Here is a 26,797-nt window from a genome sequence, read left to right as displayed (position 1 = left end):
CTGTGATGGAATCTTCTTTTTGGGAATGCTAAGAGCTTGCGGAAGTGTCACAAATTGAGTAAATAATTTACTTTTGTAATGATAGAATAATAATTTACTTTTGAGCCCTTATCTCTTAAGTTATGGGTTTCTTGAGTTTGTGATTTGTTGTTAGGTGAACATCCTTGGTGTAAATTTTGAAATGTGGGAGCAAGGTTACCGTAGTTAATGAATACTAATAAAATAAAATAAAAATACACTTGTGTTAAAAAAAAAAACAAGCAAGCACAATTTTCAACTAAAATTATGATGACTAACTAAACAAAACAAAAAAAATTCAATATTCAGGGCAAAAATGTACATTTTCATTTTTGTCTAATAACTTAATACATGAGGTTATCGGGTTCATTTATTTATGTATTACTCCACGGTCATTTGGGAATCAAACATGAACTTTATTTGGGGGGAGGGGACTAACAAACCTCTAGAGCTAATATTAAAATGAATTAAAAAAAAAAGTCAAAATGAAATAGAAACGGTACTGAAAAAAAATCTAAGCTAAACTTTAAAACCTTATCAGGAGCCGAACAAAAAAATGCCATCGGTTGCAAAGAGTCCCTGTGCCGAACTTTGGACACCCTTATCTAAAATTCTACTCCAGTCCTTCTATTCTTGATTCATCTCAGGGAATGACTTTTCTATTTTTTTGGCACCACATAGATGGAAGCAGTTTTGTCCTCTAGCCGTCAAGTGCTACAGCAAATCTAAGACCCCCACTCAGGGAGATAAGCGTTTGGAGATTAGAGCGTGTGTGCTTGCAAGACGAGCGGCTGATCACTCACCTCGGCGTGGTGCTCCTGGTTCTGTTGAAGGACCTCAATGACTAACTCGGCCAGGCGAATGGTTTCCTCCAGCTTTTTTGCAGGTGTGACTAAACGGCCTACATTCTCTGAGACAAGGACGAAGGCGAAGAAAAAGCGGTTAGTTCAGCGCAACACAGCATACGAAGGCAAAAAAAAAAGGGGAAATGGTTTCTGTGACCATGATTATTATAAAGACCTACTTAGGCAAACAAACTAAGCACTTGCGTTGTTATAGTCATGCCAATTAACGTGGTGTTAATGGTCATTTCAAGGCATGTAGGGCAGCAGGACATTTAGCAACACGTGACAACGACGTAGTGTCAGGAACATGTAAAGTAGACGCACAGATGGAAGATTATGAAAGTTACATAAAAGATAATGCACAAATAACAGTCACAATGAAGAAACTTCTTCATTTGGAGTTGCGGCAAATGACAAATTAGGCAAATTGGTTCATCCTCTCCATGGAAATATATTCTTGTTTCCCACAAGTTTTCTTTTTGTTTTATGATTCCAACAGTTCCAACAGTTCCAAATGATGTGCTTTTTCATTGCTGAACAGACAGATGGCATGACACAGAAACCATGGAATGATCTACACCATTTTTGAATGTGCACATGTAACTCGAATGTAACACCCACACACAAACACACACTAATATTACAGTATTCATCAATTGACCTGTTTGAAAATCTGATAGAGGGCCAAGATGTGGATTTAATGTCATTTGCAGTACATTGATCTACCATGTATGTCTTACTGTACCCATTATCTGAAACAAATTTCAAACACTTGAGCCTCCAATTTGCATTGTCATCATTGCATTGAAATATATTGTTCGTTTATACAACGATGACGCATAAATGATGACAAATAAAGTACAAGTGCACCTATTATATTGGTTGCAGTCAAAATAATGTTGTCACAAAAACAATTTAATGACTTGGAAACCTCTTTACTGATTTTATTTCTGCATTTTTTGCAAAGCTATTATATGAAGTGCCCTACAAGTTTTAAAGCGAAATTTTAATGATTTTAGACGGAAATTTGTTTGGCTGAGACCAGTCTGTGTAATCATTCCATTAAAAGATCCCCTCTAAACACCATGCATATAGTATATTATCAGTTTGAATAATATACTTTATGGAAAATGTGCGACAAAAATATTAACTCTGGGCATGCATGCATATATTTTGTGTATCTTGTATGAAATATGTATCGTAACATACAATTGTGTTTGCATGTCTGTATACACTAGTGATGTGCATGTACTTACATATGTACACAGTATGGTAGGTGCAGAAATGTGTACTTAATACTTTTTTGTGTGTTATTCCGTGATAAACAGTGAATGTATGTGCATGTTTAGAGATGCAAGTAAATAAAGGTGTATGTTTGTGTTGCCATGTATGAGATACATTGACATGAGATCACCTGGATCCTTCTGATCCTTTTGACCTTTCTCAACTTGAGCGCGAAAAGTGGGAGAGAGAACATAAACAGATGTTTAGAATAAGAGCACTTATTAAGCTGGATTTCACTCTAACGGGGAGGGTGTTTAAAGATGCTCTTCATCCCCAACTGATCATATGAAGGGTTCGCCTCCAGCAATGGGAGAGTCTCGGCAACAGACATGTCACAAACACTTAATCAAAACAGAGACACTGTAACGTAACCTGTGAATGAAAAAAGTGATAAGATGCTTGTTAACAAACGGACAAAAGCTCAGTAAGACACAAAGACACACTGAGCGACTGGCCCAAGTTCAAGTTAGGACGAACAAACATTTAAAGCGCTTCAGTTGAAAACAGCCTCTCAAATTCCATTAAGACTACCCCAGTTATCCCAAGCCTACCTGTTGGGCACGGCACATCACTGACACATGATCAGACCACATGACTGGAGGAGATATCAATGTAAGCAATGTAAAAATGCATTCAAGTCAAAAGAATGTGCATTGAAACCAAAAGAAAGAAGCTCACAGACCAGACTGTTCATTCATGTTCACCCCAAGCAGATGGTTCTAATTAAAACAAAACGGACCCCGGCTGATTCTGTGGTGCTGCTCGGATCTCCTGACTGCTTCTTTGGACACTCAGTCTCACACATAAAGGCACAAATAATAATAAGAAAACAATTTTAAAAAATAAGCATGGAAAAGAGGGGAGAGGGGGTAAGCTGTGTATGAGGCGAGAAGAGTGTTTTGGATGAGGGTACTCACGGATGGTTAAATCCATCACTTGAGACGCCAAGCAGAAGACAGGGTGCTCAAACATTTCCCTCTTTTTCCCTACAAAAAAGGATCGGTGCATGCAAGAGCCGGGATCAGACGAGGGAATGCTGAAGGCGAGAAGCTGATGGGAGGATGGCTGTCCGGGTGAGACCGGGAGTCAAATGTTCTCCGGGTAATTGTAAAAAAAAAAAAAGAGGCGCCTCACGAGGACAGCGGGAGGTCAGCTGACATAGCAGAGCAAGATAGTAAGGCTGTCTCCTTAATATCTTTTTAGCACGCTGAGCAGTTCTTTTCAAGGCATAAAACAGCATCAGTGTGCAGTGGTGTAGCGAGAGATGTCAGCCGGCGGGGGCAAAGCCAAGTAGGCTTCTGGGGCCTCTATTCTGTGGCAAAAGTACACTTGAGTAGAAGTACTATGGAAGCCCATTCTTCCACACGGTAGCAAAAGACATGCCTTGTCTTTTCGTAACCGTCAGGAGCCTTTTTCTGCCAGTAGGGTTTTTTTTTCTTTCTTTTTTTGTAGAATTACTGGTTAAACTCCTGCTCCGAATCCAGTAACAAATAATTCCATCAATACTTCATATATAATTCAGGAACTCTTTACATAATGAGAAAACAAAGAAACAGAGGGTGTTTCAAACTTTTGACTAGTACTGTTAATTTCAAAAAATGGTAGTTTAAAGAACAGGTACGTGATTGAAACCTCTAAATATACTAAGTGCTTTAATTGGGGAAAAATAAGTGACGGTCATTAAGTTATTTAAATAATGAATAAATATATGATAGATAATAAGTAGATGATCGGTAATAAATAAGGAAATAAATAAATAAACCAATTCCATCTTTTGTACGAGTCACATGCTCCTCATGTATCATGCACATTGCGAGATATCTACTCTCTTGTGTGTTTTTTGTTTGTTTGTTTTTGGGAAGAGGGGGTACCCAATTTACTATTGGTGCTGTATGAGTATCACAAAGTCCAAGAGAGAAATGTAACACAAATGTGACACAAGAGGATACCGTGGGATCATGTTAAAACCCGGTGGGTCATTTTAAGTCTTCGCACTGTTCCACCTAAAGCACTGAGTACAGTCGCAAAATGATTTCCTACTACTGGCACGCACAATTATGTGAATCTCTTACAGCAGTCCCCTGCGCTGACTCGTAGAGCATGAATGGACGAACAATGCCGCTTACTCAGCATAGCAAGAAGTGAAGCCAATGGCGACTATCTTACCACTCACTAACTTGAATACATTGATTTATTTTCAGCATTCTTACATTATTTTTGGTCTCGATAGAGATAGAGCCTCTGAGAAAATGTTGCATTGTGTGTGGTATATGCTTTTACCAATAATTCTGGGAGAATTCCTATCTGTACATTTCATAGCTAAGAAAATGATCATTGTCTCTTAAAAGGAATATGTGTGAGCGTTGCTCAATTTGTGTGCATCATGTTGTCGGAACCATCAACTGTTAATTAAAAGCAAAGCCGATTTAGAAAAAAAGAATGTCTTGAAATGTATCTCACTTCTGTGACTCATGATTCACACTACTGAGATAATTATACTCTGGCTGATCCAAACAGTGAAGTTCAGTTTTTATTTTGAGAAGGTCTCATTAGTCCATACGAGGATCCTGGCATAAAACATGCAACAAAAGAACAAAAGCAAAGATGGCAACATAAAAAGGCTGCTAATTGTTAGTCCAATCATAAATGCACTGTTAAAATTCCGGATATTTTGCAACTTGATATTTCTTCAAGCACACGCACCCAGCTACCCCCGCTGGTACACACTACACCAATGTCAGTGTGGTTTTATGCCACGCAAGAGCCTGCGTGTGAATCGAGATGACGTCTGAAAGCACATGCAAGGTGGCGGATGCTAGCTTATAGCCGATCAATCTCAGCATCCCTTTGCCCGGGAAGCCACTTTACCAAACGTCACCCGATAGAGCGTAAAGCAACCGTGTGGGAGAGGAGAAGTAAGCAGAGTCGACAAGGAGGATAGCGGGAGACAGAGGTGACAGGGGAGCTGCCGGTATCTTGAGGCAGGGGGTGTTAAGGGAAGGTTGAGTGAAATTTGCGGGGGTGGTTAGTAGAGGCTACGACAGTGTGATTCCTTTGGGAGCTGTGACTCAGAGAGGACCGCCATGTCCGCATTGTCGAGGAGTCATCACAACGACAGACCAGCTCGGGCAGATTTCGGGGCTTTTTTGGGGGTTTGAATGCATTTTTACTCACACACACCTCTACACAAGGGGCAACTTGAGCTATAGAACAGCACAGAGCTAAAGCGGGCCTGAAACAAAGGAGAGAGTTATTGCACTGACAGACGGCGTGTGAAAGACACATTATCTGGGACAAAAGAGGGCAGAAAAACGAGTGGAGTCTCTTGCTGTCTTTTCTTGCGCATAGTGACAAGCAGGCTGATTTTTTTTTTTATAGCTGAATGTTTTGTATAGAAAAGCTTACGGCCCAACCGATGTGGATTATTTTGATGCAGATGCCTATTCTGATTTTTAGCAGAATAAAACTGGCACAAATCTGCAATTTTTTTCATGTCATTGTCTAGAATTGTAATGTCATTTGTTAATAAAAAGACAAAAATGATAGATTTTTGTTTATTTCAACTCCTTTATGCCAGCTTTAAAAAAAAGAACCTAATAACCAATTTCAAGCATTTTGACAGACTATAGTTGATGTTTTTCAAATTGTCCCAAACATTGAAAAAAAAAAAAAAGACGATTGAAATGTCAATGCTTCCACTGACACCCTTTCATTGTCAGTGTCATTGGCGTTCAATGTGTTATAACAATATCAGCCAATTAACTCAGAGTTGATGGGGTCAGGCCGAGAGAAGTATATTTTAGCAAACTGTATGCACAAAACAAAATACCTTTTACATGTTGATGGATAAAATGCATATTCTGCTTTGCCGCATATTTTGTCGCCTTCGTTAAGATGAGGAAATGACAGCGATATCATCATAAATATATTCAGTTGATCCAACAATAACACCACAATGTAAAACTTTTGGGTTTGATAAACAAAACAAACTTAATTATTGAGTAAATTTGGATTTACTGATAAAAAAAAACTGAAAAAAAATTCATGTTCACCATACTTAACATCTATTTACTTAAAATGAACAATTTAATTAAGATGAATGAGACAACAAATTAGAAAATGTTGGATCGACCTAGTGTGGAATCTCTGACGAAAAACAGAAAAGGCAGCACTCCCTTCTGCATACATTCATGGCATAGTCTCCCAAAGAGAAGTAATTTTGGTTACCTTCAATTTTAGCGTAGTCTTTAATCCGTTGATAGTTGAGATTAGCAGCCTGCTCCAAACATCTACGGATGACTCCCTTAACTTCTTCTGGAGGGACTGGTGTCACAATGTCTTTCATTAGGACCTGAGGATGGCAGTTGACGAGAAGCATGTGACCTACTGGTGTTCAGAAACTATCCATGTGAACGCTCACAGACCATTTTATAACATACACCATGTGATTGGAGTCTGTATGCCATCACTGGTTCAATAATCATATATTATTGTTCTATAGAGTTGATTAAGATTGTAAAACATTATCTAATGTTGTAGCCGGTATGAAGTACAAAGAATTATGAACAAATATCTGAAATATGTACAAACCCTCTCCAGCAAAGATAAAGTGGCCTTCAGCGCACCTTCTGGACGGCCAAAGGGGAAACAATATCTACATGGATGGGATGAGGAGAGACATTCATTTTGATTTGAAAGTGGAGTAAAGTGCAAGGTGCGTGCATTAGTTGTGCGTCTCACCTGAAATTTACAATCTGGTTTTCCAATATCACACGCAACCGCTCTTTGATGTCTTCAAACCGCTCCTTCTCGTCCACTTTGACGGTGCTCAGCCCGTCTGGCCTGTGAAGATCACACCATCACACATGACGCCTTGTAAATGAAAAATTTGAGGTCCTCTCAAGCAAAACTAGGAGTTCACTTCAGGTTACATCTTAATCATCAGCGGTGAAATTTAATGCACTACATTGATTCACAATTAAAAAACATCTTGAATTTTTTTTTTTGTTTATTACATTTAGCTGCATTGTGCTTGCTCCTGTTTGGTATCTATTTGCCCTACCTGGTATTTTCTCTCATAAATAAATAGTTACATGATTACATAAATCCAAAACTTTATACAGGTCTTTCACTATTTTGGAGGACTTCTTTTCACTTTAACTCGAGTCACATGACTCGAAAAGTACTCTTACTTGAGTACCACCTTCGCACCCCTTGATGACAATGTCTCACCTGTTGGACTCTTGCGAGACTTTGGAATCCTTTCTTTTTCTAAACTTGAACATGAGTTGCGCTCGTTTAGAGCCAGTGTCAGGATTTGGCCTTTGGGAGCTCTTTGGGCTCATGAGGGCCTCGTAGCCCAGCGGGCCCCAGTAACTGCGGCCCTCTCTGACTTTAATGGACGCATGGGAGGATGAATAATATGGACAGTAAGAAACTATTGCAAAAGAGGGACAGAAAGAAAATAACACAAAGAAAAACAAGAAAACACGTAGAGATATGCAAATGGTTAACAACACAAATTTAAAGCAAATACAGGGACTGTTTTTATGGAGCTGTAATGTGTTTTCTGCAGGTTATGGTTAGGAGTGGGAAAAACAGAGGCTTTATTTCCTTTTGGCCAATACACTGTATCAGGAGGATGGTGGGGAATTAACTTATAAATGTACATTTCAACCCTAAACATTTACGATATTATTGAAAGCTCTTCATTTTAATTATTCTTATTATCCTTATGCAGCGTTTATATAATAATATAGCAATATAAGCATTTAACTTCCCTTTATTCAGCACTAAAGATTTTTGTAATCTTTCTTCATCCGTTATTTTTATGTGTGTGCGTGTGTGTGTGTGTGTGTGTACAATAGGCAGCTCAACAATTATAGGGTTCATTGTTCATATAGGTGGATGGGGAGAAAAATTGCAGAATCACTTTTTACAGTTGCATATAGTTAATGCATACCTAGACACAACAGAATTCACATTTATATTACTGAGGAAAATGTGATGTGATTTATACTTATCAGTAAGATTTACATTAAGAGGTGGGTGGTGGGGCAGAGGTCAGTCTTTTTCTCACAGCACTCGATTAGTGTGAGAGGTTGCGTGGTAGCACAGAAAAATAAAGGCGACCCGGTTGCTAGCCTGCCAGGAAGTAAACAGTTTTGTCTGCATATCAAGTCAAACACTGAGTCAAGGTCCATTCAGCGATTTAAACTCTCCAATCATACAAAGAAAAACTCATAACCCCTTTTTGATCCCATTCAACAAGATGCATCCGTATTTGCAATCGAAAGCTGTGGCTCCTTTGGGAAGGATGAGCAGCAGTGGAAAACAAAACAAAAAGCATGACACATCCTATACCAAGACTGCTCAATGCACTGGTAATGTGGGTAGGTGTCATGACATCCTGTGACATGTTAAAAAACATGGGTCTCTGATGAATGTTGGACCAGCAAAAAAAATGTAAATTGCCAACCTCTGCTAACAATCGAGGTGCTGAACTGTATTTACAGCCAATAATTTTAGCTCACCCGTTGTGCTCTGTGCTTCCAAACTGGACACATGTTCAAAAAAAAAAAAAGAAGATTGTGGGATGTTGGCTGCTGGAAAAATACATTTTAGTTTAAAAAAAAATGGTTACAGAAAAACACCACTGCTTTGGTATCTGCCACAGCCTCAGTGGGTATAATCATGTGAAAGGAGTTCGTATTTTTCCTAAAGTCCCGGAGAAATCTTGAGAAATGCTATGCTGGGTTCAATAATTTATACGACAGGGATTTACAGTGAAAAACGTCACCACCTAAATGTGCTCTATTCATTTTGTTAAGTGAAATGGATCAGAGGCTGAAAATCCATATCAGCAATTGCAACTTCTATGCAGGTAATGCATGTCTATCGACTGCTTTTTCAGCAGAAAACATGCTAACCACAATGCAGCATGGGTGTCAGGTTCAATAATTCTAAGTTCAAGTATAGGAAGTGTAGGGATGGCAATGCAAAAAAAGAAAATACATTCTTGACTTCAAGTAACAGGCCCAAAGTAGGCTTTAAATCTTAACATGGAATTAGCAACACGAGATTCGGAACCTGGATACGCAACGGAGAGAAAGTGAAAGCTGCTGTACACCTTTTTATAAAAACTGCTCTCTTTTCAACACACTTTGACGCCACTACATGTCAGCCAACATTTAAGCTGTTCCACAGAGTGTTTCGCAATTAAACCATGTTGAAATTTAGAGCCCAGGACATCATCCTCTTCTAAAATGATGCCGCCTTCTAAAATGTTGTCCAAAAGTGTGAACAATCCTGCATATTAACGAGGAAGCGAAATTTGATTTGTGCTCAACTCAATTGGAAGTGACTGTCTGATTTGATGGCAAAAGCACCATGTAAGTGCAATGTGAAAATGGCTTAGGCGCATAGGTGTCAAACTCCAGTCATTGGGGGCTGGAATCCTGCATGTTTTTATGTTTCTCTCTTAGACACACCTGATTCAAAAGATTAGGATGATTTTCAAGCTCCTGCTTAGCTTTCCAATGAGTTAATCATTCGAATCAGTTGTGATAGGGTTGAGCGCAAAATAATCCACAAAAAACACATTACAGTCCTGGCAATACAGCCGACGCGTAAACCAAAACTGAAGAACAACATTAAAATCAAATGACATACAACAAATAATAGATATGTAAAGACATAAAAATAATTGATGTGATGATTGCTTCATGTGTTCTTTTGAAGCTCGCGAACAACTATTTTGATGTCATTTTTTAACTGTGTTCCAGTAAAGCAGTGGAACATCGAAAAACAGAGATTTGTGCACACCTGTTCCCGTGCACGTGCGAGGCACAAAACGCAAAGCTGTAGTGCAGAAGAGTGGGGTCAATAATGGCGCCACTCTCCGCCCTCTCTAGCAGGTCACGCAGGTAACCCAGATGCCTGTGGCAACCTCGGACACCGTTCCTGGCACAGTATTCGTCCAAGACAAACACCTGGCCCGGACTGAACCATCCCTGCGTGGCACAAAGAGCAGTCAGAAACGCAAAACACGACCCCCACCCCCCCGGACGTGAATCTGCTAAGGATCTCACCAAGCAGCAGAAGGTGTCGTTGAGCCTGTGGTCCAAAGTGAGCCGCTGCACCATCTCAAAAAGCGAGGCGTGGTCAAAGCTACACGGGTTAGCCGAGATAAACTCATCCATGCCATGTTTCTGAGCTCTGTCAGCATCTATCCAGCCAACAGCACAGGAGGAAGCACACGGTTCAGAAGAGAGGATGTCAGTGAGCCGCACGCAAAGTCTTGCCCATAACACAGAAACATCAGGGAATATCTTAAGTTTTGTTGCTGGTGAAGGGGAGGGGGGGTCTTCTAAGGGCAAATAATAAACATTAACAGCTTACATTGTCAACTTGCATTTTGTCAGACAGCGTAAAGAGATCTGATGTATGGGTGGGAGAGTTCAAGCTACGCTACGAGCGACAGGCGCTTCGGTGTAGGCGCATGCACGTGTTTTTGCAGGGTCTCCTTTGAAAAAACAATCCTAACATTGTCATCAATAGATTCTGCCATTCCTAATAGTTTGTCACACAGTTGGGTTCGATAAAATTGCTACAGATTCGACTATATCAAAGGTTTCTGGATGCCAAATCACCACAGTGTTAAAGTGAATGAGGAGATTATTTGTGCAGAATTGAAATGATCATGGCCGACGACGAAGTATTAAATGTTTCATTGAATTCCTTGTGTTCATCACAGCACAACATTTGGTGTACCTGCACAATCCACTGGGTTCAAATGCAAGGGTCTTACAAAAAAAAAAAATCTACTTAGAGGTAACATATTAGACATACCTGAAAATATTGCAGTATGAAGATTATCACATTACTACTTGCAGGAGGGGGTATTAAAAAAAAAAAATCATCCACAATGTATTGGAAAGGTCATTTGCCTCATGAGTCAGGAATTAGCTTTCAAATTAAAATATTAAAACAAAGAAAACAATGTATGAGCAATTTTCACACAACTTTGTGTGCATGGGCCAAGAGAGAAACCCTTACATTTTTTATACGTACCGCTGCTGTTATTCTTTTGTTAGCATTGTAAAAGAGCTTTGTTTTTGTCAGCCCAAATTTGTCAATTTAGATTCATCTCCATCCAATGTTAGCGTCACAGGTCAGCTGGAGCCATCTGATTTGGGCGAGAGGCGGAGAACACCTTGTACGGATCGCCATCCAATCGCAGGGTGCATGCAGCTTAGACATCCACGTAAAATTTAAAGTCTTCAATGAGCCTACTGGAGTACTTAGTGAGACAAATGCATGCGAACCACACAGGAAGGAGGGCCTGAGAGCCACACCCTAAAACGCAAAACATTGAGACAGCCCAGCTCACTGACAAATGGCTCGAAGAACCAACCAAAATATGCATGAGCAAGTCCCACAAAATCTTTGTTGTGGGCATGAGATGAATTTTTATGAAGAAAAACGGTTTCAATTTTGTTCAAATTACAAGATGGTATGTTATTTTTACATTATCCTTTCTTACATGCAGTTATTACATGACTTTGCTCATCTTGGAGCAATTCTGGCATGTTGTAAATATACAGTAAATACAGTTCTTTTACGACCTCATTAGATTGTGCAGGTGTACTAAAAATGATACTTTACATATTCATCAATATTCTCTAATTATTTTGATCATTATTTTTCCTGTACAAGTAATACCTTGAAAAACATATTTATCCACTTGTTGTCAACTGAGAGTGGCATCAACTCCTCAACATTGATTTTTTGGAGGGGAGCCAGTCCACTTTGCATCAAATTATCAAGTACCGGTAGTTAGTTATTCTAACTACTTAATACTAATGTTTGTTCTAACTACTTAATAGCTAATGAAATTGCAATACATTTTATTAGTATATGGGGTTTATATTTTTTTTTCTCAGTGAAGGCTAAGGTAACAACTAATCATAGCCGTGCCTGTTTTCTAGGTTTGGTCAGAGTACTCAGCCCAGAGTACATGTGATGTCATTTTCAGTGGACCTGAAACCTGTATTTGTAAAGGTATTATTATGTCGTAAAAGATGTTTTTAATTATAAAGCTAATATTGAAGAAATACTTACTTTTTACCGCTATTCATTTCAAGGTATAAGTTAGTATCCCCTTAATGGATTTATTGCCACTTTAATTTTAAGTTAAAGTTTGTTTTTCAATTTTTTTTGTCTCTAATTCATAACAATTGTATTTTCATGTATAAATAATAGCTTTAAGAAGAAATGTTGCCACTTGCGTTTGACTGAAAATGACATCAAAAGTGATGGACAAACAACAAATCGACGCTCAGCTTGTTAACATCTCATTACCAAAACCCAGAAACCAAAAGAGTCCTGAGCCTTGAGCACATGCGATGTCATTTTCAGCCAACAGCACGTGGGAAAATGTGTTTTTCTTGGTATTACTTGTCCGTGAGAAATATTGTTTTTAAATCAGTTATAGAAAAAAACTAGGAACTTTTTCCTGTTGAAAATGAGTAAAGTATCTTTTTATTAAAGTGGCTGTGAGCTCATTCGGGTGATTCGGCAATGTCCTCTGTGTGAGTGGCGGGAGTCAGGTCCGTGACACACAGACAAGGTGATGATGGCTTGGGAGGGGCGCAGGGTGGAATGCGCAGGTCTGATTTTGGGGCCGGGCCGAGAGAGCACATGTGACATCTGTCAACCTTGGGTGGGAAAGGCTGATTGGGGAACGAGTGCAACTGCTTTTCTCTAACGGGGGAAACTACAGAAGGTTAGTTAGCCCCCGATCTGAGGGGGAAAACCTTGCGAGTCGACAATTCAGAATGTGCACAAACAGGTGTTACGACAAGTGAGCTAATGTGAAAGGAAGAGGACACATGGAGTGTGACAACACAAAGTGAGAATGGAGGACACACACACAGGTAGGGTTAAAAAGACAACCAGAAGTTGACAGGAAGACAAAATATAGAGGAAATTGGAAGACCACAAGGAAAGAGTTTCTTATGGCCCAGTTACCAAGAGGCAATATTGCAGGGTGTTGGGCGAGTGAGACAACATTCAAAAGTGTGAGCAGAAGGTGCCTGGCCCATTTGTCCTTTGTTTTGAATAAGTGAAGCCATTCAGTAATGACTAAGTGCACTGGGCTCGCTCAACACCACGGCACAATCCCACTTTCCAAATAGTAATAGCAAGAATATAAGCGAGGATGTTTGCAATAAAATGAGGACATGCTCGTGGAACGTACGATGCAAATTTTAAATGTCATGCAGTCCCCAAGTTCATTTGACATTTTGAATTGCATTCCCTTTTCTTTTGCCTTCTTCGAATTCACGTTCTCTCTCTACGCGTTTGCAAGTTGACAATACTTGAATGTGTTGCAGTGTGTTCATGGTCATCTACCGAGCAGACTAACAGGCATATCACTACTAAAGAACTCTAACAGGGTAGCAGTTCAGTGCAAGTATGGGTAAATAGCATGAAGCCAACATAGGCAGAACCGTATCATTCTCCGGGGGATGGGGGGAGGAGGGGGAATGAATGGAACCTCTTGGATTGACAAACTAACGGACACACGACAGAAGTGTCCCGCTATTCAGGCAAAGCAAATGCTATGTGGGATCTCGGATTTCTGGAGGTGGACCGCTGGACTTGCCTTGACGTCTAAAGGCCCGTCTACTGCAGGAGGATTGGGGGAATGGAGGTAGAAGGGGGTAGTTCCGGAGTATTTCATCGTGAGAAGGGGCGGCTTTGGCTACTCCTTGTTTTTGGCATTCAGAATACTCCGCATACATATTTGCCAACTCTCGTCAAGGCAAGAAGAAGCAAAACATGAGCATCATTGAGAAAATTGAGCCCTCCATAGTAAAGCACGTCTGCAATGTCACACATTGACTCCACTCACTACCTTAGAGAAAATGAATTATGCATGTCCCATTGATCGAATATGAAAGATCTGTTTCCAGCTCTTTAACATCTCATTAATATTGCATGGAATTATTTTTATACTTCAAGCCAATCCGTCTTCATTCTAAGTCGTCAAGTTGCTTTACTCATGAGGGATGGGGTTACCAATGTGAGCAGAGAGAAGGCAATTATGCAGGAACAACTATCAGATCCACTTTAACCAAATACTAAGCCAAAAAAACAAAAACAAATAAAAACGTTCTTAGAATAAAGACATGCATCCTGTACTGGCACGAATGGATGCTTCTAAAATTTGATCCTCGAGTGGAGGTTGTCAAAAAGGAGAAAAAATGGAAAAAAACGTTCTCAACTAAGATCTAAAGACATGAAGCGAGACATGAGAAGGAGAAGGAGCAGAGTGAGGAGAAAGAGCAGTAGGAGAAAGAGAGAGAGAGAGAGAGAGAGAGAGAGAGGCAGAAAGAAAGAGCGTTGCATTTGTCAGATAATCGGCGGGGATTATCTGAGCTGTGCCGGCTACAGGGAAGCACTTACCCTTGAGTCCAGCTAGAAGACAGCAGGGTAAGAAGGGACAAACCAGAATAACATAAAGACTAGCAACAAGGCTGGAGGAGAGCAATCACGAGAGACCCTGACTGACCGAGCAGCTAGCGGCATTACTGAAGAAGGGTAGACAGGCAAAGCATGAAGAAGAAAACACAACTGAGAAGAAAAAACAACAACAACAATAACAACAACAACAAAACCACAACCGATACCGACACGAGACCTCGTGGCTTGTGAGTACATGTGAGGACGACGTGTGACAAAGGACGCTGAGGCGGACTTCTAGAGAGAGTGAGGCGGACAGAGATAGAGAGGAAGAGAGCCTTTAGCAGCCCCGTCACTCCACTGTAGTGTTTGCTTATCCATTTTGGGCCAGTACTTAAAGAGTGGAGAGCTACTGATTATGCAGCACCCATTTCTTTTAAAGTGTGTCGAGAGGAAGGTCCTTGAAAGGTCAAAGGGGTTTCAGCGACGCCGCAATTTTCAAGCAGCCTGGGCTACGGAGAGCAGTTTGAGGCACCAAATGTTTGACAGCACCTACTCAACATTTGACCCTGCCCAGCAAAAGTGGTCGAAATGACCATTTTGATGTCCGTTCTGGGTGAATAGAGGACAACAGAAGCTCGTTCCGAATAAAAATGGAGACTCTTATTGGTTTTGAGTGCGTAGGCCGTCGGGTTCCAAAGTTGTCTTCCACGTAGAAATGACTAGGTTGGGTGTGGTACCACGTGTTCCCAGCAGAGAGCGTACTCCCCGGAAGGTTGAAGTTAGTTTTCGTAAACGGAAACAGTTTAACAAAAACAAAATAAAGAGAAAAAGAAGGCACTTATTCTCCGTGTGGGCACTCAAACGTTAAGTGGGCAGAGTCAAATATTTAACATCCACCCCATGCTGTGCCACGCCTCGAACTGCAAGCTGCAGCCAGGAAACTATATAGCCCTGTTTCAACTGACGGTGTCTACTCTACTCCACTCCACAAAAAAAAACAGTTTCCACTGAGAAATCCTATGTAAATATTTCGGAGGGGTAGGGTCCAAGACTGATCCAACATCACTGTCATCAAAAGTAATCAAAAACAGCCACCATTACTGACAAATGAAGAGCCAAAAAAGAATGAAAAGGTTTTCGCTTCCACAACCTTCCTTAACTTGAAGTGACTATCATATTATTGTTGATGCCATATTCTAAAACAGGCACAAACGCAGGTGTGATAATCCATCAGCATTGTTCATTGTTTTTGTTAAGGTACAGCCACTGTTCACATGACGTCGATGGTAAGGTGAGGCACCCAGGTTGTGGCAGTGGCAGAGGAGACGCAATGGTCTTTGGTGTAGAACTGCGTAGAGTAGAGCCGAGTAGATACCGTCAGTGGAAAGATGGCCTATTTTTATATCAGGGATTCTCTGCTGGCATAAACATTATCAAAAGCACAAAAATGTAGAAATGCCAATACTGTAAGTAAACATGTTTGGCTGGCCGTTGCTCAAATTTAGTTCAAAGACATTCAAACGTACTACAAAGTCATTCGTGTTCAAGCATATTTACAAATTCATTCCAATGTTTTGGTAAAGTCGTTTGGCACGTCCACACTTTTGTACATAATCAACAGTTTATCCTACACATTTCTCTTGCTGGTACTCCTAATAAATGTATGTAGTTATTTGTTTTGTTCTCTTATTCTTTTTTTTGTTTGTTTTGTTTGGGGGGGGGGGGGGGGGGCGTTGCCATGTCTAATCTGCTGTACTGGCTCATGTCATTTCAACAATATTAGCCATTCGACTATTTAGTTAAGCATTTAAAAATGGCCACATGGCTGGCCCACAATAAAGTCAGCATTTTCCTATCGTTTGGTTGGTCAGAATAAGACAAGTTGGACCAGTAGAACCATAGCCATACATATTATACTATGCATCTGTGGTGAGTATGATGTATTTTGTTGAAATGTTTCATGATATGTTATGTTACTAGCTTAATATGATTCTGAACTGTTCCAGGTCATATGTGTGGCATAATTGTGTGTTTATCATTTGTTTTGAACAGTATTGATGGAATAGTATATGTACTGCATATACATATATATGTTGCCAGTTAAAGCCGTTCATTATATCTTAATGTGCTTTGTTTAAATGTTCATTTTTTAGCAATATTACTTGGATTGAATTTGTATATGATCCTTGAAAAAGGGTGTCCTGAAATGTGTGAAGTCAGTCTCTGCAAAGAATTTCAAAGAGAATCAAGAATCCGCTTTGTCCTCTCCTGTTTCAGTCCCTCTTATATTCTTGTTTGAAAAAAAATCTGGTTCTAGATGACATGGGAACATTTGTGAGGAGTTAAATAGGGCATCGTTTACTTTGAAATGCCATTTTTTAGGAGGTTTCCTCACCATAAGCCTACTAAAACAGCTGGAATGTATTTGAGGTTATTCATTGGCACTTTAAATGATGGTATGATGGGCTGGCTAACAGTGCAAATGTGTTTGAATGTGTTTGAACAAAACCAAATACAATCATATCCTCAGATACAAGAGGGTGTGCACAAGTCTACAACCGCATTGTCACACTGGTTCGTCACGTTAGTATAGTTTGCAAATGAATTGAATAAAGGTCAACTTTCTAAAACTGTCATGTTCACGATTCACAATGGTATTTGAACAGGGGTGTGTAAACTTTTTATGTACCTATTACAATAGATATTCTTTGGAACACATTAAAATAACTATGTGTTTTATCTCTCATGTGCAAAGCTCATAGAGTACTAGGGTCTTGAAATAAGTATATTTGTCATTTTTAGCCAGTACATTTTGGCATTTACATTTGTATTAAATTAAAGCATTATGGTACATGTAAAAACATTTGATAAAAATATTGCAGTAACAATAATTTAGTCTACTTTTTCTGGGCTTACTCTTGTACTCTATTTGTTGACGCCCTGTATTTTTTTTTTTTCAATTGTCAGACAATAGTCTATGGGGTTATAAGTGTTGTTTGTGACTATTCCTTACATTGCTAAGATATCTCAAGGAAATGGGTTACTCCTACTCATAAAGAATTTGATTTGGAAAGTGCAACCAGAACCTTCCCTGCTCTCTGCTTTAGCACTGCAGCGGAGTAAGGTGGGCGAAATGTACGATATGATCCCAGTGCCATTCAAGACCACCAGGGGGTGAAACATGTTTGCGCAGTGTGCCACAATGTTTCAGGGGAGGGGTCGAGGCAATGGTGAGGTGGTGTCACCGTGGCTAGGCTTTGAATGGTGACAGCTGGCGTCAAAGGACTCAACTAACCACAAGAACGATCACATACTGGACAAAGAAACCAATGGAGAAACAAACATATAATTTATGTGATAGGGTTGGGAGGAGCTGAGCCAATTTATGCAAATTTGATTGCAATTTGAATGCAATGATGTGCTAGAAAAAGGAGAATACACTTGAGAGGCTTTATTTTTGTGAATTGCTTTTGTTTTCTGGGAGTCGGGTTCAAAGAGTGTTCTTTTTAAAGTTTTTCTTTGCACAGTTTGCTGTAAAAGTGCACACTGAAGATTTGTATAATATTCTGAATAGCAGGATCTATTACTAAACGGGAATATGCATAGTGATAAGTGTTCAACCAATTGAGTATGAGCAGATTATATTTATGAATATATTTTGCAGTAACTGTAGATTTCTTTCAAAAGAGCGATTTGGGAAACGAGAGACAATAAGAACAAAATTGGGGACGGATGCCACACGACTGCAGACAGTCTTACCTTGACTTTTCTACCTGACGTTGGGTGCTTAGAGCATAGCGGTATACTGTATAAAAATACAAAAAAAATCACATCTGGCCACCAGGCGGTGAACAAAGCATGGCTACAGTTCGGAACCTGAGCAGGACACGCTGACATCAGCTTGAATTCCACCCCAGCAGGCTTGAATGTTCAGATCTCAAGTGAGGTGCTTGTTGTGGTTTCACGCAACTACGATCACGTCTTTGCTAAGTCGGGCGTTACTTGTGAGCTGAGGGCACAGCCTGTTGGCTTGGCACTTTTAAGGGAGTGGGCGGAGTGAATGAGTGCCGGTCCAAAGGTCAAGGCATGTGTTTGTACATGTGTGTGTACGTGCTTGTGTGTTAGTTCTACCAGCACGTTTGTGAGCGCATGAGCGTGACACATTCATGACTCGTCACTGCGTCGTGGATGGAAACTACCTACGGTTTACGTCAGTGTGACGCGCCTCGGCCTACTTACAGAACTGAGAGATGGGAGCGTCCATTTGGGCCGAGGCACCCCCTTTGGAGTTAAGTTTCTGGACCTGAGTGGGTGGGACGGGCTTGTGGGACTGGCCGGTGGCGCGATACATGGCCTGGACCCACAGGATGCGGTCCTGCTCGTCATCGCTGGCGAAGATCACAGTGTCGCCCTCCTTCACCGCGTTGAAGAAAGCCCTTCCGCCATCCAAGCCTGACACAAGCGAAACAATTCAGACTTGCCAATCAACACGTTAAGCGCCGATGACGTGAAAGCGCGTCAATGGGAAACCTGCAAAAGAAGCACCGTCGAGCACCGTCGGGTCATTCTTATATATATATATTTTTTTAGAGGAATGGGGAGAATGCCGGCCATTTTTTGAGGGGGGAAAATGGCATGAAAAGAGTTAGAACCAAAAAATAATTTGGGGGAACGATGTCAGCTCACCTGGCTGTGGATCACTGTAGTCCACTGTGTAGCCGTCCAGTTGGAGAAGCTCTTGTGGTTCCGACTTCTTCTCTCGGTAGCTGCACATGGCGAATGTGTACTGACTCACCTATGAAACACAGCGTGAGATTTTGCTTCAAATATACGCATATGTGCGGTTGAATTCACATGTGGGCAAATTATTTTTATACTGTATTGTCAAATGGATGGATTAGTAATGGTGGTTTCAATGCAAAAGTCAATCAAATATTTTTTTTTTAAAAGTTGTAATAAAAAGTCATGATTTTACAGGGAAAATTGTAAGGTTTATCAGACAAATGTAATGATGCCTTTTTTTTTAAAAGATATGCGGTATTGTTAGCTTGGGGGAAAAATAATTGTATTTATTTTTATTATTTTGACCATGTTGTGACCCAATATGACAGCAAAAAAACTCACTTGTACAAGAACAAAGAAACGCTTCTTCCAGCGCTTCCAGACATTCTTCCCAAAAGCCCACAGATACCTGCCACAACGTTCAGCACACACAAAGACATAAAAGAAACAAAAAAAGGGTCTTATATCTTTTTTCAATCCAAAGTGCTGGCATTTGTTGCTCTCACTCAATGTTGAATCGATAGCTGCTCAACATAAAAAAAAAAAAAAAAATAGTTCATTCTAGTGTCCACCAGAGGGTGGTGTGTACTTCCCAGTATTTTTCCGCAGTACGTGACGAGTAACGAAGCCACAGAGCCCAGAAGTCTACCACAAAGGCTTGGCGAACACGGACCAGACAGGCCTTGCTCCCTTACCCGCAGTGTTTCATGTTTTGGGGTTTGTCCATGCGAATGGCCAGTTTGATCCGCAGGTCTTGGTCGGGGCAAGCCTTGGTCAAGGTCATCTTATGAAGCTCAGACTGCTTGGGGCTGTTGGGAGTCGGGTGGAGGACAACCTGCATTTAAGCAAATCAAAAACCAAGAGGTGAATGGGCGTTTCTTTTTCGCTATGCATTTGACTTATTCCTTGATCTTATGAATACATTGAATGGCGGCAGAGAAACACGCCAACACTCTCTGCCGCCTGTGTCTAATCTCTCTTTGGTGCATTAAGGAGCTTTGAGAAAGTGTGACTTCCTGCCAGTGCTGCTGCAGAGGGAGATCACAAGGCCTTGTTACTGCCAAGGTCACCTCTACTTGAGGGACCGGAGCGTAATCGCCAATACATCACCACATTGCTACCTTTCCCAAAGGACCACTACATACTAATTTACCCTTCAAAGATAGGTATAGTGGCTTGGAAAAAGCACTAGAGCATCTGTGTCATTACGCTGGTGACCTTGGGCAACCCACTTTACTGTTCTATAAGTACTTGTGAAACCTTTTGGAGGCTTGGACTAACTGTATTACATATTTAAAGGATCTGATTTTGAGCCACACATTTTTTGAAAAGTGCAAACATCTAGTGGCTTCTTGAACTTCTATGAAGTGGGAAATACATGATTGACATTGTTAGTTTGCATTTTGGCTTATATTTCAATGTATGTAAGTTAAGTGTTGCACACTGATATTCATGCTTGATATCGTGAAATTGCTATCGATAATTATCCTAAGAATTCATTTACAGAGGTGGGCAGTTTGTTACTACTGATGGATTAACTGTCGGTCTGTCACAGACAAAAAAATTGATTCTGCATGTCATTTTAATCCAGGGGTCCCCAAACCCAAAGAGCCACATTATACTACTCTTCTCAGATGGGGGACCAAGTAAGAAAATGTAAGAAATTGTGCAACGATCGCACAAATGTCTGATTCAAAAACAGTGAGTGACTCATGATTAAGTTTTATTTGCCAATGCAGTGATATGAACATTTGAAAACATTAGGCATACGTAAACCCATACGTAAACCAAATAAACACTAAACAAATTTAATATGCGCCTCTCTTCCTTGTGTGTGGGCCAGGTGAAAGCATAAAATATGTTGTTGACATTCTCTGACACGATGGCAGTTAAAACAAAAAAAGATGTATTTTTTGTTTATTTATTTACCTATTTATCAGAAAGTAATGAAGTTTTTAACAACATGTCTTTTGAGTAGTTATTTTCTAAAGAATTCAATTCTTAAATGTAAAATGTAATTTATTTTAAATTTAAATACATTTAGAGATTTAATTATTTAATTTCAGTTTTTTTTAAATAAAATTCATGAGAATAAACATATTTTTATAGTCATTAAAATATAAGAAGAAACTCTTTTTTTAAATTTAAATTCAAACTACTATCTTCATCTTGGAAGTATAAAAATAATTATTCACGAGATCATATTTCACTCTGAGAACATTTGTAATAGTAATGAATTCCTGTTTTTTTTTCTGTTGTTTTTGTTCTCAGAATATACATTTTTTTCGAATAAAGCCTTTTCTCCTTAATAAAAATTAATGAAAGGCATAGCTTTAATAGTCTCTATTGAAATGTGATAAGAGTCTCTTGTTTAACTTCATCTAATCCAAAATGGAAATACTATATATTCAGTTTCAGAAGACTATAAAATCATCCTTTGTTCTTGAATTGTTTACACTGTTTTTCTCTGTGGAATTAATGAATTTAATGTTCACCTTTCTACATGATTTGGTTGAATGTTTTGTTTTAAAAGGAACGTTACCCTGCCCAGCTCTTTGTCCTCCAGTGCCAGAACTCCAGTGCTCTCAGTGAACAGTTTCACCTTGACAGCAGGCAGAGGGTGTGTGGTGGTGAAGTCCCCTTGGGTCCCCCATCTGAAAGACACAACAAAGATGACTCCAGAGGTCAGTTTCCATGACATCCCTGCACATCAGAGACTTCATCACCTTGGAAGTTTATATACTGCTTTATGGGAGAAGGTTTCACATTCTTCCCCTTAACAATTGTCTTGTAAATCAAACTGATCAGTTGGTTGGCAATCAAATTAATAAAAAGGCGCACTCTAGTTTTAGTCATCATAGCAATCAATCTGCATCATAATCCCCCCCCCCCCAAAAAAAAAAAAGATCAGACAGCTCATAGTTTATAGACACACACACAGCCCCTATACCCCATCTTCTTGCTGCCTAAATGTATTGTGATGTTTATATGCCAGACATCTTAAAAGCTGAACTTGGCAGGATTTGAAGATCACAAACAACACCCACCCTGTCACACAAAGTGATTTAGTGGCTGTACAGTAACAGCAAGATGCTCTTGTCAGTTTATCTTCATTTTGGTTTAAAGGGACAACAGATTGACCCCCAAATTGCGCAGTATGGAATCAGCGCTCATCGGATGAATTGTGCTTTTTATTGAGTGCATTTTATTGGCAGCACTAACTTTTGCAACAACTTTTTGCTTTTTGCATGTCTATTTCTGTCCATCGTTTACACCAGTGGATATCAACCTATATTCAATGATGCACCCCCCCAGTGAAATATTTTTTCATCCAAGAAGAGCTGCCTATGTCGAATAGTTTTGGTATTCGGATATCCTACAAACAATTCCAATTGAAAATTGAGTATTCAGATCAAATTAAAAAATATACTTTTTGCTTGGTGAAAAACTAATTAAACACAGAAGACCAAATAACATAATGTCACTTACTGTATTTTTTTAACTGTATGGTGCAACAGCAAAAATGTTATGTAAAATCTATTTGTTATATATAAAGGCCGCAGATTGTAAAATCAGATATTAACCCTTACCCTAACGCAGAAAGATGTGCCATGGAAGTCTTTTTAAATGTTTGTTTTTATTCAAAACTTTTTTTTTTCAAATTGTCTGCCACAGTAACATTATGCCTCCAAAATAGACTGACTATGCCTGCATGTTTAGAAATATGAGCAACACTCACATATTTCAACATTACACCAACACGCTCGAATTGTTAGAGTACTGCAAACACAAAAGTAACATGCAAAAGTAACATGATTGTGTTTACAATTGGAGAGCACCCCCTGGTGGGGAGCAAAATAGTTGCTCAAACTTAAACTATATTTCGATAAATATTGCTTTCTGGTGTCTAGTAAAGAAAAAAAAAATGCAGATCGCCGCATTTGACTATAAGCCACAGGATTTAAGGCGTGAGAAAAAACAACGGCTTATAGTCTAAATTTACGGTAATTATGACTGACCAACTTTAACACATCAGCATTTTTTTAATTACTGTGCATAGCAGCACACTACTTTCCTGCTGGCTCAAACAATACATTTGATTCAGCACGTTGTGTTAAAATGTGATCGTAGGAACAACAACAACTGTGTCACGCTAGTCATTTGTGTCTAGCTATTTACATCTGTCACACCAGCCTATACATAGGCACTTCAGCTCATCTATCTAGTGGCTAATTTATGCTATAAAGGAACCCAAGCCAGCGGTAAAGACTGGCAACAGGTGTCTTATGTCACTGTAAACGTCAACGTAATTAAGTCATTTGTTAGCACTTAGCGCCCTGAAGTAGTGACTGAACGTGATTTCATAACAACATTGTGTTGTTTCTATTGTTAGTGTCAGAAACATCTTCAAAATGAACGTATGCCAAAGCAATTATATCACTGTATTGTCATGTGATTCCCTTGCCATATTTTACTAATGTGTGCAATAGTAATATATATATATATATATATATATATATATATATATATATATATATATATATATATATATATATATATATATATATATATATTACATCATATATGAAAATGCACATCCATATAAAATTGAACAAAGGCATACTGTACAATGTTTTTCAAAGGAGTCACTAAAATGCAATTTAGCAATAAGTTTCTTATTTTGAAAATGTACCGTTCCTGCATGGGATTAAAAAGCTTTAAATTAGAATCAGACCCTGTTGAAATCTGCCTTCACAACATGCCTTCATTTATCCCCAGATGACAACCGCTGTGTCTCACTATTCCCAGCAGGTGTGAGCGACTCGAGACAGACTTGAGAAAATGTGAACTTTAACACCTGTCTGCAGCCTATTATCTCAACGAGAATGAACTTATATTACAATATCCACTTGACGCAAGTGCATGACATCCAATATAGAATCTGCATGAACACCTGTGTTGTCAAAGATAATGTTGCAGTAATGATTAGCGATGTCAGAGAGGTAGCGGCGTGAATTCAACAAAATTGGTTGTGGTTTGCGGCGGCAGAGATTGATCCTGAATAGCGCCATTGTGTAGCGTGAAGGTGACCTTGTGGCACAATCTGAGGCTCATTAATGGATGTGACAAGTCTCCGCTCCCACAGTGTCTGTCTTTCCTCCAACAGGTGAAAATCATGGGATGCTCAAGATCAAGTCGACTGATAAAAAGGCTTTTATCAGACCATTGGTGAACACAGTTCCTGTTACTTTCTCATTGGAACACCTGAGTGTCAATTTGGGCAAGATTCATCTGACAGTTTGAAGAAGATGTTGCTGAATTTGAAGAAACCACTCCCCGCTCGAATGTTGACTGTCAATCAAATATCAACACTATACCCTGAAAAAAAAAATCTCCTTGACCTAGCATCTTTTTTATGCCTCATCATGACAATAGGTTTGATATACAGTATTTTTGATAGTATATTTATGTAATGCATTTGACTATTGCAATATCAATGGTCATTATTAGTCTTTTCCATGTTGTGACGATGAACAGAGAGATAGAGGTCAGAATTTAGACTACTCTCAGTTGTCTCGCATAGCGCCAGTGAAAGAGGATGACAAAATTCTCACTTTTATCAGAATTCTTACATTATTCTCAGCATTCTGACTTGTTTGACTGAATTCAGACTTTATTTTCAGAATCTTCACTTTGTAGTCAGATTTCTGAGTTTATTATCAAAAATGTCACTTAAGAATTGGCATTAGTCAATTCACAGAATTCAGACTTTATCCTCACAATGTTCACTCCACAATGGGCCAGTGGCGGGGAAAAAAAGTTGACAGGATTCTCACTTTCATCAGGAATGCTTCACAGAGTTCTATTTACGTGTATATCTCCACCGTTCCATTCTACATACTGTAGTTCTCCGTCTATGTTTTCAGAAACTTCTTTTAACATGCGTCATGCTTTTAAAAACGGGTGTCTGAATTCACTTTACAGGGTCGTTCAGATTATTGCGTCAGATTAGATTGTGGCGACTCCACAATTTTGCTGTTGTTGAGTATAGTTGCTGTTTGTGTGTGTGCTATGTCCTACGTTGGCTTGGATGCTTCTGCTTGGTCAGTCTGGAGCTTCTCTCCTCCCTCCACTTCCATGGTGCAGTAAACAATCCTATTGGGAGCCAGAGACTTCAGCCCTTGCACCTCCATGATCACCACCTGTAAGAACACGTACCATGTGATCTTTACCCCAATAATGCCATTTAAAACAAATGGGGAAGGGAAAATCTACCACCCAGAATTCAAACAGCACATTTCTATAAAAGTGAACACACGTATCTTTGCATGTGTCCTAACAGATTTGAGGAGTCATTTAATGCGTTAAAAACATTGTTGCTTTTTGAGGACTCAGAGATTATGATGTTAAAAATAGCAAAGTCGTATGTTAAAGGGACAATGAGAGCTAAAAAACCCTTTTCAGATTTTGATGACACCACCTCCTGCCATCAATGGTTTCTCTTTCTTCAACACTGTTTGTATGCAGCGCACATTCTGACCAGGCGACGGGGAATATGATTACTACCAAAATTTGGGATTTATTACCTACCTCGGAAGAGGTTTTCATTGTTTATGAGCGGTATTATGCACAAGCACAAAGCTAAAGCAAACATACAGTCTAACAATGGAGAATTATTGCAGCGAGAAACAGAAAGTGAGTGTGAAAGGTCATCTGGGACAAAGACACATCAAGCAAAGAGTAAATAAAGACACTTTCCTCTCCAACTGGAATCGTACAATCATCTCAGTGTTTTTTTTTTCCTTCTTTGTCTTTTTCTACAACCAGTGTACTAATTAGGTTTGCCGTTAATTTAGCAGAACATAAATAACTAAAGTTGTATCTTGCTTAAAAAACGCAAAAGCAAATAACTAATATTTATCCTTGTTTGAGAGTTGCCCGGCTAAAACGATTTATTGATCGGTTAATTTTTAGACTCGAATAATCCTTTGGAGACCTATTCCAAATCAAAATGGTCCGAATCCTCAAAATTTCAGCCTTTCAAACTGTGAACACGATCGAGTTTCAGTTGATCACCACGTATGCAAAATTATTATATTTGCCTTTTAATATATTTACCGACAGATTAATCAATTATTAAAATAATTATCAATTCCGGCACAAGGGATTTTTTTTTTTTAAATACTTACTGAATAAAGCATTAACCCAGAGATACAGTCACTGTGAAAATTTTGAAAACACCCTCATTCCACATTTTTTAATTATATAAATATTTAGTTTAGCCTAATACATTAAGTCATCAATATTATGAAAATATATCTATTTGGAAAAGAAAAATATGTGAATCAAAACAGAACATTTTATCATTTGGAATCAGGCACAAGATTGGACAATTT

General features: G+C 39.3%; 1 protein-coding gene across 15 annotated transcripts in view; it reads right to left on the bottom strand.

Annotated features, from left to right (window-relative positions):
• The window catches only part of cadpsb (Ca2+-dependent activator protein for secretion b), a 73,973-nt gene that overhangs the window by 16,564 nt on the left and 30,612 nt on the right, over nt 1–26,797 (bottom strand). For 4 of the 15 annotated variants that reach the window (XM_088424432.1, XM_088424429.1, XM_088424422.1 and 1 more), the window contains exons 6-19: nt 25,482–25,603; nt 21,943–22,054; nt 20,096–20,235; nt 19,743–19,809; nt 19,305–19,413; nt 18,858–19,070; nt 10,238–10,374; nt 9,972–10,159; nt 7,380–7,535; nt 6,888–6,989; nt 6,738–6,801; nt 6,375–6,498; nt 3,065–3,133; nt 822–928 (exon numbers count right to left, since the gene is read on the bottom strand). In XM_088424432.1, coding sequence (XP_088280558.1) covers nt 822–928; nt 3,065–3,133; nt 6,375–6,498; nt 6,738–6,801; nt 6,888–6,989; nt 7,380–7,535; nt 9,972–10,159; nt 10,238–10,374; nt 18,858–19,070; nt 19,305–19,413; nt 19,743–19,809; nt 20,096–20,235; nt 21,943–22,054; nt 25,482–25,603 — 1,710 coding nt within the window. Of the gene's footprint in view, nt 1–821; nt 929–2,277; nt 2,311–3,064; nt 3,134–6,374; nt 6,499–6,737; nt 6,802–6,887; nt 6,990–7,379; nt 7,536–9,971; nt 10,160–10,237; nt 10,375–18,857; nt 19,071–19,304; nt 19,414–19,742; nt 19,810–20,095; nt 20,236–21,942; nt 22,055–25,481; nt 25,604–26,797 lie in introns of all 15 variants that reach the window. The other 11 variants (XM_088424434.1, XM_088424426.1, XM_088424427.1 and 8 more) reach the window with 5 other exon arrangements.

The sequence above is a fragment of the Hippichthys cyanospilos genome, chromosome 9, assembly GCF_059441005.1.
Source record: "Hippichthys cyanospilos isolate Australia breed blue-spotted pipefish chromosome 9, RoL_Hcya_1.0, whole genome shotgun sequence".
Taxonomy (NCBI): Eukaryota; Metazoa; Chordata; class Actinopteri; order Syngnathiformes; family Syngnathidae; genus Hippichthys; species Hippichthys cyanospilos.
The sequence above is the reverse complement of the archived record's forward strand: the minus strand, read 5'-3'. Positions and strand labels throughout refer to the sequence as shown.